The following is a 21,915-nucleotide window of genomic DNA, read 5'->3' as shown; positions in this document are numbered from 1 at the left end:
AGTCTGCTTCTCCCTCTCCCTCTGCCTCTCCCCCTGTTCATGCTCTCACTCTCTCTCTGTATCTCTGTGTCTCAAATGCATAAATTAAAAAAAAAAAAAACTAAAAAAAGAGAAAACCTGATCACTGCCCTCTAAGAACTTACATTCACTTTGTATCTGTCTGAGGGTGTAGGGGAAGCAGAGAAACAGAATCTCACACTTGGATTCAATTCTATCTTTAGGAGTTAAGCCTGATAACCTTTGAAGTTTGAAAGCTACTTTAAAAAAGTTAAATATAGCAACAGTCAAAGAATTACCACAGTTTTCCTTGTATATTTTTTTCTCTAATTATTTATGAGGAAACACTATACTCTGGAATAGATACCATTTACAGAGAGTAAAATATATTAGGAAAATTCAACATATAAAGCTGGGGGTTACTTTATTGTTGGGTATGTCACTTTATCAATCCACTGCTTTTAGTAACAAAAGTATAAATTTGCATCAGAACAGATACTTTAGCTCAACAAAACACATCTTACCCCACTGAAGCAATTCTTTTTTCTGTCTATTGAGTTGGGGAGCCACACTTGATTTTTAAAATAGTAATAATAATAATAGTGATGTAAACTGGAAACAAAATTAGATTCAGTGAACTTCAGAATAATTTTTAAATATAATTTTTGCAGAATATTCTGCTTTCTAGATTTTTTACCTGCCCGTAGAATTATCTTCTCAATTCTAAAATATCTAAAATGAATCATTAGATATATATATATCAATCCCACATATATTCCCATTTGCCATCCAAGATTATAATTACAAACAATAAAAACACAAGAATTAATTTAAAAAGATATTATATAAAACATTTTTAAACAATGTATATAGGATTACATTGAAATCTAAGAGCTAAGCTATACATAAAAATAATTTAAATATTAGGATTCAATTTATTAATGATGCTAAATAAAAAAAGAGAGATGAACCAATTAAAACCATTTAGTATTGAGTATATCAGCATCTTGGTTAAAGCTCTCTATCAGATTTTTCTTTTACTAATAAATTTTTTAAACAAAATGCCAAATTTGTTGCCCCAAAACCCCCAAAATATATCAACCTCAGTACAGCATCTACCATCGCCAAGCAAAATTCAAAGAGGTAGGTCCTTGGTTATCTGTTTCATTGTTTTATTTTTGTGATATAACCCCTGAGAAAACCCTGCGAAGAATCACCTCCTCTCTGTGACCTTTCTTTTACAGTCCCAGAGGGTCTCCTCCCAGAGAGCTCAGAAAATCTATCTATATATAGTAGTTGGTTAGAGCATTAGTTAGTTGCATGCTTATTCCAATATCTGGCATTTTTCTTTCTCATAAACACTGCAAGTGACCATTATCCTTTCTTTTCTACTTGTAAATTATTTGGGAGAGGTCATCTATAGTTGCACTATTTTTTCCTAACTCCTTAAAATATTGAAAGTGCTCAGCACAGAGCTCCTACTCAATAAACACGTTTCTCAACCATTTTCCACCTTTTGTTCTACCAGGTGTTTTGTATTTTCTTTGAAAGACAAATTTCAATAAATTCATATATGTCTACTTCCCCGACTGTGTGATGTGTGTAGAATCATAATCATCACACACCAAAATAAAAAGAAATAATACACCATGTATCTGTGTTTATGCACACACACTTTGCAAAAACTTAATAACTGATGAAATGAATAAAGATAATTAACCCGTGACTACTGAAGAAAAGTCGCCAGCACCAAAATTCTTTCAGCACTTAAAACATATTGTCAATGAAATGATTTTTTAAATTATGTAACATTTTTAATGAATAAGACAAAACAATCAAAATTATTCTTCAGAGGAAAATCTTACAGAAAATACAGAGACACCACTACCAAACTTTTTGTGGGACAGTAATTCAGTGCTTTTGGAGACATAAAGGAGAAAAATTATATATCACCATTCAAGCCCATGAAAAGGTTTGTGATTTTAAAGTGTTGGTTTCCTGCATAAACACCATTTTGCCTCGAGTGTTCCCTGGTAGGCAACAGTTATGGGTATGTTCCCTTTTGTTTCTGATTATGTTTATGCCTGGGATTTCCTTATAACCCAAATGAACGGCCTTAATGAAAAATGGGCAGGAGTAAACCATACTGGGTTCTAAGAAGACATTTATACAGGAATCTAGCATGTCTGCCTACTCCTAGGAGATGCCATTTCCTTAAGTCACCTGCACATACTGAAATGAGCATTATGATATGGCAGAGTTCTATACCGTTCACTTCTTTGGGGGTCAATTTTGAGACATTACAGAGCAAGTACAATATTTTAATTTTTGCCCCATTTTAGTATTTTTTTCTTCCCACTTTTGGCACAGTATTGTCCCTGACTGAATGCTCTGCCCCACAAAAGGGAGACCAAGTCTTCCCGAATCCTCAGCAGAGGTGGTGAGCATTCACTCACTGAACAAATAAGTACTCAGGACCTACTGTGTGCAGGCCCCATACTGGCTGCTGAGGAAATCACAGCAACTGGCTGCAAGCATCTAGCCACAATATGACAGGCACGGTGCTAAGCACCTCACAAGCACCTTCCCAGATCACCCTCACAAGTGCCAAGTAAAGTAGGTGCCCCCTCAGAAGCTCAGGAAACCGAATCTTAGAAAACATAACTAATTTGCCCAGTCACATAGTGAATAGTAGTAAGACAAACATTTCAAACTGCAACTTGGTTCCAGGACAGGTTCTATTGCTAATAGGGACACTACGCTTCCCATGTTGTTATTTTACTCATTCTTGACATTTATGTACATATGAGGTGGGGAAGACAGTACTTCTACAGTGGCCAATCGCCAGTGGAGCTCCAAAAGAAAACAAAACGAGTCTCAGTAAAAAGTCGATTTTCCCAGTTTGAGGAACTTCTTTGAATCACTTCAGTAACACATTATGTTTTGTATTCAATTTAAATAATCTATATTCATTCATTTAACAAATACATATGATCTATTTCATAGTGTGCTCCCATAACGTTTCCATTGATTTCAGTGTGATGCTCTTGCACAATACCCATCTTTTATTCATCTATTTTTCCATCTATAACTGTGCCTTTAAAACATGCTTTCAAGCTTTCTCCATAAAATATCAAACTAGAAACTGATTCCTGAAAGTAGCTGATATTAAACTTTTTCTAATACTGCTAGTGTCTCTGCTTTAATTTATTAATCTCTGCTATCTTCAGGGGTGACCTGATATACATAAGCACATTACAGGACACTCATAAAACAATTTAATTTACAGACACATCTTTTATGTTATAAAAAGAATTCTTACCGTAGCAAAAAGATTCACTGAAAGTTTCCTTTTGAAATTGAATTGCCCTTGTGAATTTAATATGTTTTGGTTTCTAAAAATTAAACTAAGAAAAAATCCTCAGAAATATCTCCTCAATAAAAGAAGGTATATGGATGTTTGAAACTTGAAAAAAAAAGCAATTTTTTTCAACTACAATGAGAGACATATACCACACAAAGGAAAATGGAGATACAGCAATTATCAAGCTAATCTGAAAATTGTAGACATCCAGGAAGCAGAGCTTAAGCCAACTCATTACCAGCTCCTATTTCTTCTTCCAATATCTAACTTCCAAACACCAGTTTTTCTTACAAGCAATTTCAAACATGACCTACAATATGACTGGAAATCTGGCAATGCATTTTTAACGGATCCTCTCTGTTTTCCAGCTAGTATCCAATCCTTATTAGTTGACCATAACCCAAGAAGTTATTTTCCATGCACTGAAAAAAAGAAAGGCCCGTCATTCTCATGAAGACCATAGCTGCAGAACGACTTCACTAGAATATATCTTATGAAAAGGTATGAGAGAAAAAACTGGATTCTTGAATCAACTGATTTCAATAAGTTACAAAATGATAATATTTTAAGATTTATAATCATGATTTCCCTCTATGTTCCTTAAAAAAAAAAAAAGGTTGCTATGTCCACAAAATAATACTCTATTTATTATTTATGCTTATTTATGTCTTTGTAGCAGTAAAACTAACACAAACCACCGAAGTGGCTTTGGGCCTCTCTTAGACTCAGTACACACAGCTGGAAAGTAAGAAGGTCTCTAGAGATTCTCACAGCTCTAAGCTTCTATGAGTTAAAGACCTCTTTCTTTAAAAAAGCAAGCTTTTTATCTAGATCGAACCAAATGATCTATTGGACTTTGAATTGAGCAACATGAAAGTGTTACCCAACTGGCAAGTTACACAATTTCTACTTCTTTTTAATAAATAAAATGTATTAAAATTCCCAAATTTAACAAGAGTATGCTAAACTTTATTAAATATTGCTTAACATGGAGGGGATAGTCCCTCTTGCCAAGGTAACCAGAAGCCAAATTCCTAAGATGCCAGAGCTAAGAGGGACAGTGGAAGTCCTCTAGCCAATACCTTCCCTTGACAGAGAGAGAAACAGAGGCCCTGAGAGGCTCAAAGTCTCCAGGGGACTTGCATGCAGTAGGGCTACCATTTGCCTTCTCTTCCTCTTCAGCATGCTGCTTCCATCACTATGTGGCATAGAATGGAACTCTACATCAGTAAACAAAGGAAAAGAAGGAAGTAATTCCATTACTAGGTCACTAAATAATTTAGAGCCTAATTTTTCTTTTCTTTTTTTTTTTAACGCAAAGACCTTATGTTCAGAAACTTACAGTTCAAAGTACATTAAGTAAAACCATGTCCTTATGCAGAAATGTCTTCTCCCATATGCATCTTAAGAAAATAGCAAACAACAACAACAAAAAATAACTTATCATCAGCCCCTAGAAAACAAAAACTGAAATTAAAAGAAAGAATGGACTAAATCTAAATTGTATATTTTCATTCCTTCTAAAAGGATTAAATAACAGAATTCTAAATGGTTTGTTTGTACTTTCCATGCAATATGTAGATTAACCATGAAATTCTGTTTGGGACACTTTGACATCTGTTTTCAGTGCATTACAATGAAATCTGGGGACTTGATACATACATTTGCTGTAATAAAACTGTCACTAATCAGTGTTTTCCAAAATATTGCCCATAACTATTACTATTCAGTAGTCTCATTTGCATGATCTAATATTGTTGCTACATCATGTTTTTCCCCGACAATGTGTTAGCTGGTCCCAGGCACATGGTCTAAAATGGCTGCAAACCACTCGATACTCTCTGCACTTCCATACTTCTCTGTGCAGATGCACACAATCTGTCCGAGAAGTGAACTAACCCTTGATCCTTCCCCAAATATCTCCCTTGGAACGGGAACACCCAAGGCTAACTTCACATCACAGGTGTGAAAAACTCAACAATAAAATAGCCCACACTGCTGAGGAAATTATGCCTCATGGAGCCTCCACAACAGAAGATGTCCACATAACCCTATCTCAGAAGTCCCTTCAGCAAATCTGGAATAGTGCTGTGGGAATGCAGAGTCTGCCACTAACTTAAACCATTTCTACAAAACACAGAATAAGACTGGACCAGGCTTGAAAATTGAGTCCACTTCATTTTCTCTGGGATTGAGAAATAACCATATCAATGCAGGCAACCAAGAAACACCAGCTCACAAGCTGTTAATGCAACCTCCTGGATACTGGATGGAAATATTCCCATTTCATGCCACGTATATCTGGTAGATCATGTACAAAACTTGGATCTCAGGGGGAAAGTAATTCTGAGAGCCCAAACATCATATTCACCAAAACACAAAAACTCAGCAAAAACAATTTGTCTACCTACGCTGATTGTAAATGAATTCCGTATTTTATCAGTACTTGGAATCATACTCCAATATAATTTCATTTTGTCCTCCCATGAACTCATCTTAAACCCGAAATATGTTTCTCTATACACATGTTTTATATTATAAAATGTTGGATACCAAAAGCAGATTAACTTTAGGCCCTAATGCTATGTTTGTTAGTACTAAGAAGTCATTCCAAATGTTCCAAAAGGGATTAATGTAGTATAACAAGTCTATTTAATTATTGTAAGACCAGTGATCCTCATATTACTATAAGCAGCTTTTCCCTTATTTGGAGACTGTAAATAGAACAGATATTGTTACATGATAACTCTAAGTCTTATCCAAAAATATTAATACTTTACCATCAGGAAATTTAAAGAAATACGTTAGCATCTCCAAGAGGCTATGAAAGGCAACCAGTATTTAAGAGCCACGAACCATCTATGCATTGCTATTTTAGGTCGATACCGACTTTAAATCATAAGTGCAAATAAAGCTTTTCCAAGGTATTAGAAAGATAAAATGCCAAATCCTTCTGCCATCAACAATAATCCATTTTACATATGTTAAAAAATTTTGAATATAATTTGCTTCATGTACTAAAATACATGATGTTTTATTTTTGTGTATCCCACGAACAGAAGAAGAGCAACTAAATACAAGGTATGTTCTCAAAAAGAAAACCCATGACAGAGATTATTTAAAAGTATGTGCCAGAATCTAAACAAGCTAATCAATGTTCTGATACTGTTTGCTGCACATCCCAGTTACCCTTTAACTGAAGAACCAACAGTGAGACAGCTTTTCCTATTAACTCCTGGCTAGAACCTCCAGGTATTATTATAAAATGCTTCACGTAAGAGTATGATTTTATCTTTTTTGTACGGCACCAATGTGACATGTGATTTAAGGCACCTCTCTAGAAGAAACCATGGATATGGGTGAATCCATTCACTTTCCAAACCTGCTGTGCAGAGAGAGTGAGGGGAGCAACCCATTGGCCATGGACAAGTGCCATGTCTAGCTCCCCACATACCTGGCCCACAAAAGTGGCTTCGTGACCACAAGTATGCAGCCACCCAGAGCCACTAAAGTCAAACACTAATTCCAAATCTAGCTTGAAAAGAAGGGAATTGTTTTAACCCCCTCCCATTTGGCTCTCAGTTGTTCTTAGTAAAACTGAAATCACCTTAAGAAAGAAATAAGAACTTTTTCCCCTCTAGAGATCATTTAATTAATTTGCTTAACACCATAAAAAGGATAAATGGGGAAGACTGACTTAAAGGAGAAGGAGCTAAATGGTAATAAAGTCAAAACAATTCATGTAACTAATTAAACATTTTGAGTTTTGACCCAACTAGGGGTCATTTTTGAATAACACACTTTCAGACTTAGAGTCTAAAAACCAGCAGCATGCTCTTCGTCAAGAACAATCCAGTCTAGCCACATATCATCACTTCTGTCCAACTAAATTTAAAACTTAAGTGTAGTTCTCCCAAATGTTGGCAATTTAGTTTTTTGGTAAATAAAAGTCTTCTGCTTCTACTGGAATGCAGTGAATTACAAGTCTTGCTAGGACACCCTTCATTTGATACCAAAATTGAGTTATTTATTCAGAGAGCTGCTAATAAAATTATTTTACTCCTTTCTTTGAAATATTCCTAGTTTGATCAAGAAGTTACTTCTCTGGTAAATCTGATATAAAGGATCGCTAAAACTGTACAGTAATCCTAACTTAAATAGATTTTAAAACTATATACAACTAGCTAACTTCATACTTCATACACCTACATTCAGAGGTTTTACTAACAAATATCTATAAACATTACTGTGATCAGAGACTTTCATTTTCTCTTGGGAATGTCTTATCACCTGATAATGTAAAAACTAATTATGACCTTTTGCTTCAACACCCAATCACCTCTTCTCTCCAACATCAGCCTAGTTTCTCTGCAAGCATCTATTATCCTATGTTCCTTTACATAGAGTAATAATGGCTGTTGTTAATACTATTGCTTTTGCTTACATGAATTATTTCATCTAATCCCAAAACAGTCCTGTGAAGTAGACATTTTGATCCTCATTTTACAAAACAGAAAACCAAAGCACCTGGAGCTTATTGGGCTTGACCAAGTTCACAAAGCTGAGAGAGGGTAGAACCAAGGGTAGACCCTAAATGTCAGATATATGCACTTAATTTTCAATGCTGGAAAAAATCTAAAACGGCAGGAAGAAGGGAGATGTGCTCAACTCCAAAAGCAATTCCAAATTCAAAGGATGACAGAATATTTTAAACCGCATTGTATTTGCTCTCCAATCTATCTAGGAATTATTCTTAAGTAATTCCTGCAAGATCTAAGCCCTACCTCTCTCTTCTTTTCCAGCTTCACTTTTCCTCTTCAAATCTCTAGAGTGCGCGCGCACGCACACAAGCACACCAGCATCCATGGCCCCGGAACTTAACCTCTTTAACTCAACAGCTGAGATCCATTGTAAGTTCTTTCAATGGAGGAACTGAGGCTGACTTCAAGAAGTCATAGACACTTTTGAAATCCTCAGGGGCTGCTTGCTCACTGTTTTCCAACCACGGTCCCACTGCATCTGACCCATTAGCCCCCCTAACCACATTCAAACCCAACTAACTATGTTGGCTCTACCACTGAGGAAGCCAACGAGGGAACAAAAAGTCAAGAGAGATGTGTCTTTGAGTCTAGACTGGTTTTTATAGAACAGAGAGAAACTAAGGCTCCTGAGTAAAATCAGATTCAGTGTATTTCATTCACCCTTCTTCCTCGAACCTCTGGGATGCTGGATTATCAACACAATTAATGCTGAGAAGCATTTAAATTCCTTAACCTTGTGAACATTCCCCCGGGGGGGGGGGGGGATAGTTTAAAACAACTGCCACCCCCCCAAAAAAAATTGAAAGAAAAGAAAAGAAAAAGTAAAATCCTCTCACCTGCCATTTCAGATTATTTTTTTAAATGGGAATAGAAAAATCTAGGGCTTTTTTTCCCAAGGTTCTAGTGCCTGTGCCACATTGTCTCTCATCTGTCAGTGTATCCACACACATGTATAAACAGTATGCGGCACACAAGTAAGGAAATGCACATTCTAACTTAAACTTCCTTTTTTTCCTCTAATAATTTAAAAATAAAATGTAACAGCTTGGATTTTAAATATTTAATCTGGCAAATATAGGAAAAATCATGAACTACAATGTCATATTTGGCAAAGAAAAATTTGGTAGGATAAAAATATCTGTTTTAACATTTTAGAAGGCATTTCCAGTATTTTAAAAATAAAATTATTTCACTGCTTCAGAAGAGAACAGAGGTAAAACTCCATTTTTGCATATGGGTCCTCATAAAGAATAGAAAAACAATTTTTATATTCATTAAAATAAATATTTAATTCCACATGCTGGCAAAAGTCCCCACAGAAATAAAAACTTCAAATCTACTAAGGGTTCGCTACTATGTATTGGGAGACTTAGCTATTTAAGTCACAAAGAATAGGCTTCCCCTAAAACTATAAACTGAGTTGTAAGGTGGGATACATAAAGTTACGACATGACTCTGATTTTTTAAAAATTCTGTCTTGTCCTACACGGTTGGTATAAGGCTTTTTCCAATACTGGGCAAAGATTTATAGGGTGAAGTTTAAATGTCCGTTGTTTTAGGACTTATATATCGGTAACCAAAAGCAAAACTCAATTTATCACTTTTACCCTATGTAATGACAATAGAATATTTTTATTGTAACAGCTGAAAATGTTGAAAAGCAATTATTAAGGAAATCATAAATATGAAAAGCTGCAAAGTTGACCTCAGAAGAGTGGGGAAAAGGAAATCGTGATATGCATCATCATAAAACACGGAAACTGAAAATCTAAGCAGAAGGAATTCAAATCCCTCCAAATACCAGAATACTATCCCCCACCTCTGGTAGCAAGGAGGGCTGCAAATTTGTCCCCATCACTGTCAGCAAACAAAAGAAAGTCACTTCTACAGCCAGACCATGTCAAACAGAAGACGTAGCTACTGCAGAGGGACGCCTTAAATCCACTGGGGTGTAAAGTCAGGGCTGGGGCTTTTTGTCAGCTATTACCATAAAAGAATAAGAGGAAACAGTGACATTACAGCACAATAGAAAGGTCAAACAGCTTGCAGCCATTTCGTGACCCAGACAAGTCAAGGTCAAAGGATTCAGGTAGCAACTTAGCCAGGGCATAAGTTACAGCACAAATGAATTGTTTTAACACATCAGCTTTGGTCAATTAAACCTAACAAGGCAAGTTGCATCACGTAGCAGGGTTCCTGACACCAAGGCCAGAAGCTGAGACCGACCTCATAAAACAAGGCTTTTAACATAGCATAGCAAATTTAAGGTAATCCATCCAGAAACTGCAGATGTCAGAATAATAAAATACAAGTTGTCCTAAGCAGGAACATTTTTCACACTTTAGATTTCACTAATAGAGGGGTATAGGCTTCATATTGACATACTCGTGTTATTAACATAGGCATAAATGTAATCCCCTATTCACATGAATTACAGAATACACCCCATTTCAAATAACTTTCTTAACATCTGTGCTCATTATTAGATTTTTGTCCTGAACTCTGCCATTCCCTGTTAACAGTGATACATTTTTCCATGGATTTTTTTTCAATGTGAGTTTTGAAAAATCAAGTTTTTAAAGAAATCTTCAGCTTCACTCAGTATCAGAATATATATGAGTGTCACTGAATATTAACCGATGCTTGTTAAATGCTTTTGTGTAGTTTTGGGGGAGACATGTGTATTTTAAAATTCAGTTGAAATACTCTTTACTAAATGTTCTATTTTGAGAAACAGAGTTAAAGCTAACCAAATATTTTAAACTGCACATACTTAGAATAAAGAATTTTTTTCAAGGGCAATTCTTACTTTCTTTTTTGCACTTGTTTAAACAAATCCCATTTTCAAATGATTTGTGCTTCATCCATAACTTACTACATGCTCTGAACTGCCTTAAAACGGGATTCTGAAAATATACAACCTCCGGGCAACTCTCAGCTAGTAAAATTACTTCATCCATCACCCCATATTTTCAATTATATAGTCCTTATTCAGAGTTCTTTAATTTGTCTGTGATTCATCAATGCTGTCCTGTTTAAACTATCATCATAAAAGAGAGAATATGTGTTTCTAAGTGTTTTATTATAAACAATATATTTATGCACAAGAAGAGTTTGCATTCCTATCTTGGAATATTGCTTGATGTAAATTTTGAGGATTTTTTTTTCAATGTGTGGCCTTCAATTCAGCTTCAAGGTCTTTCCACCTCATTGGTTAATTGCTAGCCATTTCTTCCAATTTTCTGAATAATATAACAACCAAAAGCCCAGCCATTCAAGTCCCATTAGCCTCACATCCTGTACCGTTCAGTCTAATACAAGCTAATCCCACAGACTCACTCCTCACTCCACGCACTTCGTTTTCACAAGTTCTCTGCAGTCTGATGATTTATTCCCTATGCCAAATCCTAACAACTGAATTCAGTTAAATTAACCACATCACATAATTAGAGTTCAAGGACCCAAGAATGTTCTTTAAAATGAGACGACATACCACGCTGCCACAGAAAAGCGCGCATGATTCAGAGGAAGCCCCCCTCTTGCTATGCTTGGCGCTGAGGCTCGCTGCTGTAATCACTCCAGCTTCCCATCGCATAACCACTAGTCCTTGAGATTTCTAAAATTATTCCTCCTCCACAAGGATGGAGGGGAAAAAAGTTGGAAAACTTTGCTTTGAACATGACGTTGGCTAATCACTTGCTCAGCCTTAGCACAGAACAAAAACGCCTCGAGTGTCGCAGGGCTCTGCTTTCAACTTCAAACTAGAAAATGCTATTCTTTCCCAAGCTGAAGAGAAATTTCTACCCAAAAAGCGAGCTTCACAGCAAGGGATCACCCTTCACTTTGTCCCCGGAATTTCAGATCGTTAGCAACCTCCCATCTCAGAAAGTTTTTCCTATGCTATTTCCACTCTCTGTCACCCTAAGCTCCCAACAAAGCAGTAATTATTCCTGTGATTTTAAAGTCAGTTATCATAGAAGCCACTGGGATGCCAGAAATGAAAACTTACTCAACTTTTAAGAATTCCAGAGAATTCTGATTCAGCCTCACATGGGGTTGGTCCCTCCCTCTTCAGGGTGCTGAAATCCTAACAGGTCAGCAGAGATGTGAAGGGCAAAAGAGTGCCCTTGCAGAGTTTTTTTTTAAGCCCACTGGCCTAGTTTTTCAGTTCAATCAAGCATAATGAACGTTTACGGGGAGAAAGTCTTTACGAAGTCAGATATCTTGGACTGTTTCAAACTGTAATGCCAAATTTGAAAGGAAAAATTTAACAGAGGATTAAAACTTTAATTTCCTTTTGGCAATTCCCTCCTAAGTTCCACAGTTAGGGAAAAACAACTAAGTAATAAGAGATCCTACCCACTCTATATTACCTCTCTGCGTGGAAACACTCCCTCTGCTCCACTTTGGAAACCAGCAACTTTAAAGAACTTAGGCCGTGGCTATATGTAGCCTCCCTAAGTGGCCCTGCCCAGCTCCAAGGCCCACGCTGAATCTGTCAAGGAGTCAACCCTTGGGAAACCCAACCACCATCTCTGTCACTGCAATTCACAGATCCCCCAAATTACCATTATTCCTGAATAATGAACAGCATCTCCATTCTTTTACATATAGAGTCATTTAACCACACAAGAGGCAGAGTGCACCAAATTTGCAAATCCAACCCATATCTAGGTGAATATTTTTTATTATAAAATGTGCAATGCTGTGTATGGGGGGGGGGCGGTTGGAGAGGGCCTAAGGTGGGAGGGATGCCTAATGCCATCAGTAGGATATTTTTCCAACCTTTGCTGCCTCCAGAAAGTGGGTCACTGTATTTTTTTAAATATTTGAAATCATAATTGATGTAACAAATGAGCTGCTGCCCCCCCAACTCCTTTCCCTTTGAAAAGTGAAATCATATTAACAGCAATGCAAGAGCTTAGTTTGCCATATCAGAACACAGATGCCAAGCTTCCCCAGCTGGTAACTGGGGCCTCCGAGTTTAACTCTTGAATTGTGTGGCAGAGCTCTCTCTTATGGCAGAGATATCACGGCACAGAGGGTGAGCTTCTAGCCCCTTATCCATGAGAAAATGGCTAAGTATCTCACCTTATAATATATGTTCCCACAAAAGTCTCATTAAGCCTCGGAGTAAGACATGCCAGTAAGAGCCACTCTTTATCTGGTGACTTGTGTGTGAGCTAGAATGCAAACCAATGTGCCCTGGAGCTCAGGAGTTCAGTCAAGGACAGGATGCTAGATGGGAAAACTTAGCAGTGTCCCCCTAAATCCCACATGCACACAAACTTTATGCTCTCTGAGCCCTTCACAAATTCAAGCACACCAGATCATTCTGGAGGGCAGCCTCATTTCACCAAATTACAAGAGCTTAGTTTTCCCCATAATGGGAAATACCTGCAAATGAAGTGAAATTTATTAAAATGTTAAAATACGCTGTCAACTTGCAAACAATTATCCACATAAGCTTTTCATAAAGAAATAATGGTTACCCAAAAGGATTCTAAAAGTCAGTAACTGAGGGAGGAAAATAATTCTTAGCATTTGCTTCCTCACTAATGATATGTGACAACCGGGAAGGATTCTATTTCAAAAACAGTAACAATGATTACAACCTCCCCTGTAAACAAGTCACATTTTTCACAACTTTAAAATGTACTTTAATTATCATAATGTTTAACAATAAAACAACGAAAGTTGCCATCCAGCAGTGGATCCTGACTTTAAGGGTTCCCCAAGGCTAAAGGAAACTCCTCCTTGATGAGAGCCATAAGCCATGAGAGGTTCCTGGACTCTCTTCAGTATGTGAAACATGTTTAATAGGGGAGCAAAAGTACCGTCCAAAAATCAGTTAGGCTGACTTAAACTCTGATCTGTTAAATTCAGGACAATAGTTACTATCTCTTGAGATCTTTAAACTTCTTAGTGTGTTTTGACCTCCTTCTTCAAAACCCTTCCCTGCCTCAGGGAAAGCCCAGTCCCCCCACCCCACCCCCCACCCCCGTTTCCCTTTCAGACAGGACACAGCCTGGACTCAAGGCCTCCCATAGGCCAGACTTCCTTCTCTGCAGCCCTTTGGGGTAGAACTGCTAATCCTTCTTATTAATTAATGAGATAATGGTGGTTAACCGGAAAGCAATATTAATGCTCACTATCTAGGAAATGTCAACCAAAATTATTTTAGCCTTTTGGTTGGTTTTCCTGGTGTGCAGAACTGTGTGCTCTGAGAATCTGGCAACATTTTGATGCAGAATTGAGAAATTCAGGAACGGAGGATTTGTATCAGACCTTAACACATAGGTTTCCTCATAAAGCTTTGCTTATTTTCTTTTTTAACATTTACACTGTTCCACGTTAGTCACTAGAAAGAAAAGTTAAATCCTCTCAACATGTTACTATAAAATTTGGATAGCTGGAAACTGAGGGAACTACAGATTACATAAATAAGCAGTGATGTGACTGAAAGCAAGAGTCAGTCATAATGAATGCATTACACATCACTACATTCAGCTAGTCTTCCACACCCTCAACGCACACCCTGCATCCTACAGCACACTTATGTCCCAGAAAGGTGTCCTGTGCAGGGTTTGCCTGGTTTTTGTTTTGTTTTGTTTTGCTTTGCTTTCATGAATGCAATAACAAAGACAATATGGGGAATAGGTACCACCTGCCCAAGAATCATTGGACATCTTTAACATCATTGGGAAAATGGAGGCCACTTTAGAGCTGTTTTTTCCTCTAATCTATCACAGCCTTAAAAAACAAAAAACAAAAAAACAAAAAACAACAACCTAAAAAATAAAAAGGAAGGGTTTTATATTAGCTAAGGTTTGCTGCAGCAAACAAGCAAGCAGCTTTCATTCAGGGATTGTCAAAAACTTTCCAGTGTGCCCACTGCAATGCGGATGCCAACCAACGAATCAAAGGCATTCAGCAACTAGACAAAGAGGGTCTGATGCCAACCTCGGTGCCACTGGCAACCATTATTGGCATCAAGCACAGTGTCTGCCTTTTTTTTCCCCCTCGCCTGGCACTTCACAAACAAAATGGCGGTTCTTGTAGCAACGGAACAGCCGAAGCGCAGCCCTCTGAATCAATAACGTCAAATGATTTTATGGATTTAAACGCAGTTACTCCCACATGATGTGTATATTTGAGGTAAAGTGGGGGGCTTATATAATTTTATAAATGACTGTATTGAACATGACTTTTTACTAATTGTAGAGAAATAGAAAAATGGACTAAATTGCGGTCAGTCGGGCTATATGCATCGAAGAAGCTGAATAACAAAGAGATTTAGCTTTAAAGAAAATACTGCCTTTGTGGCCATGTGATGCAAAGGTCTAATGAACTATATATCAAAAGTGATTCAAAATGCATAAATTTTTCCCAAAACCATATCAGATGCAGATGTAGTACTAGAGCTTGTGTCAAAGCTCTAGTAACTCTTTCCACATTTCAAAAAAAGATGAGGCTGCTGGGCATGAAGAAAAAAAAAAAAAAGTGTGGGTTGAACCAAAAGAGAAAGAGGGAAAAAGAAAAGCATAGGAAGTTGGCCAACAATGGAACTTTATTATATGTTGGTCTTTATTTCCTCCTCCAGAAGAGATGCAGTTTGTGATCTTGTATAAATAACCAAGAGGACTATTGACATTTCTAGATCTGGAAATTGTCAATATATTGTAACATCACTCCACACTGCAATGCGGATGCCAACTAACAAATCACAGGCATCCTGAGCTAAACAAAGAGGGTCTGATGCCAATCCTGGTACCAGTGGCAACCATCTTTGGCATTCTCTCTGTTCTTTCTCATGTTTTCCTCCCAGTCATTTAGAAGTGCGGAGATGGAGAAAAAGGGGGGGAAAGGTAATTTTGTTGCTCATTCTGTTGTAAACATTACAGTTCCCTTTTCTTATTTTTCCTACATGTTTTCCTTCATACTTCTTTGCCTGATTTATAAAACCGACTTAAGTGGGTTTTCATGTACTTAGAGGAGAAATAAAGAGTCATGATGGGAGATAGGCAGCACTTTGATTGACTACAGACTTGTTCTTTGTAAATGCCTTCTTCAATCAATTGCACTGCAAAACAACATAATTAACCTACATTTGACCAAAAAAAAAAAGATATAAATTTTGAAGAAAGGAAAACACAAAAGCATCCTGATGTGACTTTTTCAAAGAAAGAGCCAACAGATGTTAAGAAGAGATGACGCGCTGGCAGGTAGGAGAGGATACAAATTAGATGTACAGGGTAAAATAATGAAAGCTTTTCATGATAGAGATTCAAAAAAAAAAAAAAACAACAAAATCAATGTTTTATCTGAAAACATGGTCTCCAAGAGTTGCTTAAAACTTCATGATTATCATGACCAATGGTGCAGTGCAGAAGGCATTTATGCATTTTTCTTTCTTCAATCTATCTTCACAAATCCAAAGGATATGTTCTTTATTGTCAGTTCATCAACCAAGAGACTTGGCTGCCTGCCTCCGGAGTGAATGTACATGCATGCACACCTCAAGGACTAGCCTTCAAGCAAGTTAAAATGTGAGTAGCAGTGAAGTGGTTGCAAATCTTCCCTCCCTGCACTAAAAAGTTGCATGGCCCACTTTTTAAAACTTTACTTCCAGCCTTGACTTTCACAACACACTTACAACACATTCACAGTCAATCCAGCACAGATATACAGCCCACCTTAGGATGTCACCTCCTAGACAGCTGTCAATCAAATTAAGTGTCATGTGTTTATGAGCTTCTACTTTAGGACACACAGGGCAAAAATATATTTTTCTCTAAACCATCATTACTTGGACTTCAACTGTTAAATGCATGGTAATGGCAAATGCAATGTCTCGACAACAACAAAATAAGTAATAGTTTCAAATATATCATGTCCAGCATCTTATTTAAAATCAAACTAAAAATTTTTAAATGACATTTAAGCATATCTCTAACACTATATCAAGGAATTATAAAGACAAGCGCGTAACAAGTACCTAGATTTCTGAGTCAAAAGAGTAATTCTGGTATTTTATTTTTTTGGATAATAATAAAGTTCATACCAATTTACTGAATCCCAGATTTATATAACGAATATCAGATAACCCGTCTGCCACCTCAGTATCTGCAGACCATTTCCCTACCACCAGGCCAAGTTAGGAAATGACCCACCATCTGTGGCAGATCAAACTTCAGTCCGCTTTTGGTACGCTGCTTTTTAAAATGATGTTGCTAATACATGGAAATCCATATCTTGACACATTTATTTGAAGAAAAGAAATCCTCACTTATTTAAAGGAAAATACAAAATAATAATAAAGAAACATATTTCATGAACTCAAAAAATACTCAGCAAAAATATCCCCTCATTTTTGACCCAACCAGGCAACATTTATACCACTGTCTTTATCAGGTATTTTTTTAATAGGTATGGTATGTGGTTTCTGCATTCTTTTTGAGATTTATTTTAAACCAGTGTAACCAGTCCACTTTCTGTTTTTGTTCTGTAAGGAGAGCTGCAACTTTTCTCCTCAGTAAGTTTTGTGAATTCACATTCAAGTAAACTAATGATATTAAGTATTCCCAAGTCACGCTGGGAAAATATTATACCATAAATTATTTAAACAAGAACTATAATCCATTTAATCTATGGAGAATATTACACAATCAAAAGGAGGTGTTGATAGATATATTCAAATTAAATAAATCTAGGTCCACGTAAAATACACTTTCTGGTATTGGCTATCTTAAGCATTTTGTAATAGGAAACGTTAATTCTATTTTCGGTGCAATAGGACTAGATTCGTGAGCAAAGTTCATCTACCTTGTTAGTTATGAGGCCAATACAAAGATTATTAAAAAGCGGTTTGACTATTCATAAATAAAGTTACATTTTCAAATTGAGAAATGACTAGACACAAGAATGCAGCCGAGGACAAAAAGTGAATTGTAATAAACTATACTTTTCAGACTAGTCTGTGTCTGTGAAAAGGTATATTATTTCAAAAACATTTGAAAACGCATCTCTTTGTGGTCTTTCCCAAAATACCCACGCCTATCCGGGTATGAAAGCTCCATGCCTATGTCCATGGCTGGCCCATGGTAGTGGACATGGGAGCGGAAGAGGGAAGGCCATTCTACCCAGAAGGGGTGAAGGAGATCTAGGGGCCTCGAGGACCATCTAACCCAAGCCAGCTGTTCCGTATATGGGGTTTGTGGGCAGTGTTTGCCGTACTAGAAGAAAGAACAATCTGCTCCTACCTTGCTCCTGCACGTAGTATGCCAAAAACAAATCAAGCTCCTTAACTGATACTGTGATATGATGTGGCTGGACACAAAGTGCTGGGTTTGTGCAATGTGGGGATTTCATGAGCCGCTCTCCATCGGTACTTTCCAAGGGGATGCCTTTGAACAGGATCACCATGACTAGATCCAGACGCCAGACTTTGTCTGCCTGTCGCAGGCAGTCGATTCTCCTAATCTTACCCTTCTGGTCGGGATTGGATAAGACACAGCACGGGTGCTTCTTGCCAGTCACGGTGAGCACAAAGTCCTCTCGATACTCCTGGCGGATGTCTTTGCGCAGTTTGGCCAGGAGCCTGGATGCCCACTTCTGTTTGATTTCAGGCTTTTCGCTGAGAAGCTCATCTTTGACTGCTCTTTCTTCATCCTTTGACATTCGCTTCTCGTGCTTTTTAAAGTACTTGCGTTTCCGAGCCTGCAGGTTGAACCAAGTATAGGCGATTGCACGGACATGTGGAAGGAGTGCCTCGATGAATGGGTGAAATTCATCCTGTGGAAGATGAAGGGAGGGGGGGAGAAAGAAGACAGACACAGTCAGCTTAGTTTTAAAGGCTCAAAAAATAAATAAATAAATAAAACTACAGTCCATTCCCAATTCATTACAAAAAGTTATGCATAAAAATCACATTCTTTTCTTATTTAAAATTATCAAAATAGCAGGAGAAGAAGAAAATAAAGTATGCCAAGCAGCCCCTTTTCCACCAAAATTTACAGGTTGATTCTGCCTCCTAAAAAGAAAATAAGATTTATATTTGTATTTCCACTCTGGCCCCATCCCCCTCATTCCCACCATGCATCCTACATTCTTTAAAACATAAATAACCAAGGTGCTTGGCACCTAATTTAATATTTAAATATTTGATTGACCAACTAACACTAAGCAGTACCATTTTACAAAGAACACAGTGAGATTTTTTTTTTTTAATCGGAGCAGAGCTGTTCAGAAGGCAGGAGCGATGCCACAGTTCATTTCTCTTCTCTGTGGCACAGAAACACAAAGCATATAGATGCTCAGTGTAATGCCACACAGTTCCCGCTTTTGGAGCATGCTCTCAGCAAGAGGCTGCTGGTGGCACAAAGAGCATGCGCCATTAAACTTGATCCATTTTCTTATCAAACGTCCAACATTCCAACACTGAAACAGCACCATTCCAAGAGTGGTAACTAGAGAAACCGGTATACAGTGAGGGAAAGTGGGCAAAGGACACAGCTTGTCGTATCAGTGTCCTGAACAGAAGGTTTCCATACTTTGAGCAGTGAATTCTCTCCTTCCACCACCAGCACTCGCCTCCAAGACACACGCACGCACGCCATACACACACAGACACACACACACACACACTCACTCACTCTCACACTCTCCTATTCTCTCACAGACACACTCTTTTCGTTTTTCAATAAAAGTTTCCAAAGTTGAAAACAAAAATTATATGAATGTTCTTCCGGCAGCTTTCCTATAGAATCTGAAGCCCCACAGAGTCAGTTAATTTGTTAACCGATCACATGAGTATGGCAATTCTTCTAAACAAAAATCAATCTGAGGTGAACAATGAAAAATGGCAACTTGGCACCAACTTTACATGCTTTGTGTCTCTGCATGCGGTGGCAGGGTGACACCAGGAGTGCACCGCTGGTCACTTACTGCTTTTGTGGAATCAATACAATTCATTTGCTACGCATGTGAATTCTCCGGCTGGAGAGTGGGTGCATGTATGCATGGCTTGTGAGTCTGCACGTGTATCAACTCTACAGTATCCTGTCTCTTGAATGAAGTGGTTTTACCTTAGCTCCTGCATTTTCCCTGCCTGTTCCATCTAAGCCTTTTTTTAAGGGAGGGAGGCAGTGAGCAATGGCAGGTCATCTTCACCTACAGATATTTCAAGTTACTTCCCAAAGCAGTTTGTGTTTCATTACTTCCTGCCATAGGTAAAACTTGTCTCATAAGCTTAGGCCTATTACTGCTCAGAGAAAGAGCTAACATCCTGTGCAGGCATACTGTACGCGTGTAATAAACCAAGATCCGAAGCAAATAAGAACTTCCCACCGTGGCCACTTTTCTGCACACACTGAATGCACCGTCAGCCCAACCAGGAAAATAACTTTCTCTAACTTATCCTATCCCAACTTAGAATTGACACACTAGGGCTGGTTACCCTGAATTGTGTGGAATAAATTCTATCTAACCAGCAGTCTGATGAATGCCATGAGGGTAAAGATGAAGAAAGTACACCTAATGACACTCTAACAAAGAAGGTGGCCAAAGAAAATGCCCTATGGGTTTGAATCCATTTATAAGATGAATTTCGAGTTTTCGGTGCTAAAGACTACAGCGTGTTTGCGGTATGCGTTTCACACACGGAAAAGGTGTATGTCCCATCCAATCAATAACGCAGTTATCAAGTGTTTTAACATATTGCTGTAAAACGTTCCTCTGGCAGAATGAGTATAAATCAAAATTTTATAACAATACAGAATGCAGATGATTACATCACAGCATGAGGCATAACCAAATGCCATAGAGGAAATCATTAAACCGATCAGTAGTTTCCAGCAGAGATTTGAACAATTCGGTTACTATGCAAGCACATTAAACTAGGCCATGGAAAGAGTTAAACCACAATCTGTTCTTTGTGTGGGAAGGCAGCCCTGCTCACAGCAACCACAGCCCATGATAAGACCTCCCTATCTCCATATACTTTCTGATGCCATGCTTTCAGCTTCACTGTAACTACAAAAACTTTGTTTATCCCCCTTAGAAATAATGCAAAGGAAGCCCCGTTTAAGGAAGTGTGGACTTAAACATGCTTTGGGAACTCACTTCCTACAATCTGACGTTTACTACGATTTATTGATATGATTAAAAAACATACATACATACTCATCAGCTAAGGAGTTGAGAATGTAAAGAATACATGGGGGTGGGTGGGGAGCTTTGTCTCATTCATTTTACCCTTGCCACGCTTTTAAAAATGCTGTATTATTGCAACAGATATTAAGCGGTGCGGTAACTCTCAAGTGCTTACATCCTTAAGTACTATGTTCAGTGACATTTCATTTTCTTATAAAGACATCAAACATACTTTTGATTAAATTTGTTTGAGTTTCAAATCATCTGTCATGTAATAAATCCCAAAATTTTAATAAATTATTTTAAACAAGCAAAATGCAAATTTGAGAACTGAATTTGGAATTTGTTAGCAAATGCACACAAAACAATGTGGGGTTTTTTTTCAAGGTTGCCTTGAGTTTGTTGCCAATGCTGCCAAATAATGTTTTAAAATATAGTGTTTTTTTCTTACTGACAAATAGAAACAGCAAACTTTCTCAGTCCACAAAGTTGCCTTATAAAAATGTTTCAGGGTTTTACTATTCTGTGGATTCCTTTCAAGTGAAACACTTGACAAGGAGACATAACCTCCAAAAAAATGATAAGTAGAGGTTTGTTATAAGTCACATACACTTCTGTATTAACATGCCTAAAATGTCATCTCCCAAGTGTGACTGTTTTCTAACACTGAGTTGCTATACATTTTTAGTAATTTTGAGTGACATGCATATGAAGCATAGTAACTGTCTTCATCCAAAAAAAAGTGATTAAGGTATTCAAATGTCCTAATTAATAGGTTATCACAATAACACTTTAAACCATTATGAAAGTTGGTTTTATTTTTAAGCTAAGCATATAATGGCTCTACACTAAGGTAATATG

At 37.5% G+C, this 21,915-nt stretch overlaps 1 protein-coding gene across 8 annotated transcripts in view; it reads right to left on the bottom strand.

Annotated features, from left to right (window-relative positions):
• NFIB (nuclear factor I B) overlaps positions 1-21,915 on the bottom strand; it is a 232,804-nt gene that overhangs the window by 207,364 nt on the left and 3,525 nt on the right. For 6 of the 8 annotated variants that reach the window (XM_027615063.2, XM_027615061.2, XM_027615064.2 and 3 more), the window contains exon 2: positions 18,165-18,696. In XM_027615063.2, the coding sequence (XP_027470864.1) occupies positions 18,165-18,696 (532 nt within the window). The remainder of the gene's footprint in view (positions 1-18,164; positions 18,697-21,915) is intronic. The other 2 variants (XM_027615065.2, XM_035723542.1) reach the window with 1 other exon arrangement.

The sequence above is a fragment of the Zalophus californianus genome, chromosome 13, assembly GCF_009762305.2.
Source record: "Zalophus californianus isolate mZalCal1 chromosome 13, mZalCal1.pri.v2, whole genome shotgun sequence".
Taxonomy (NCBI): Eukaryota; Metazoa; Chordata; class Mammalia; order Carnivora; family Otariidae; genus Zalophus; species Zalophus californianus.
The sequence above is the reverse complement of the archived record's forward strand: the minus strand, read 5'-3'. Positions and strand labels throughout refer to the sequence as shown.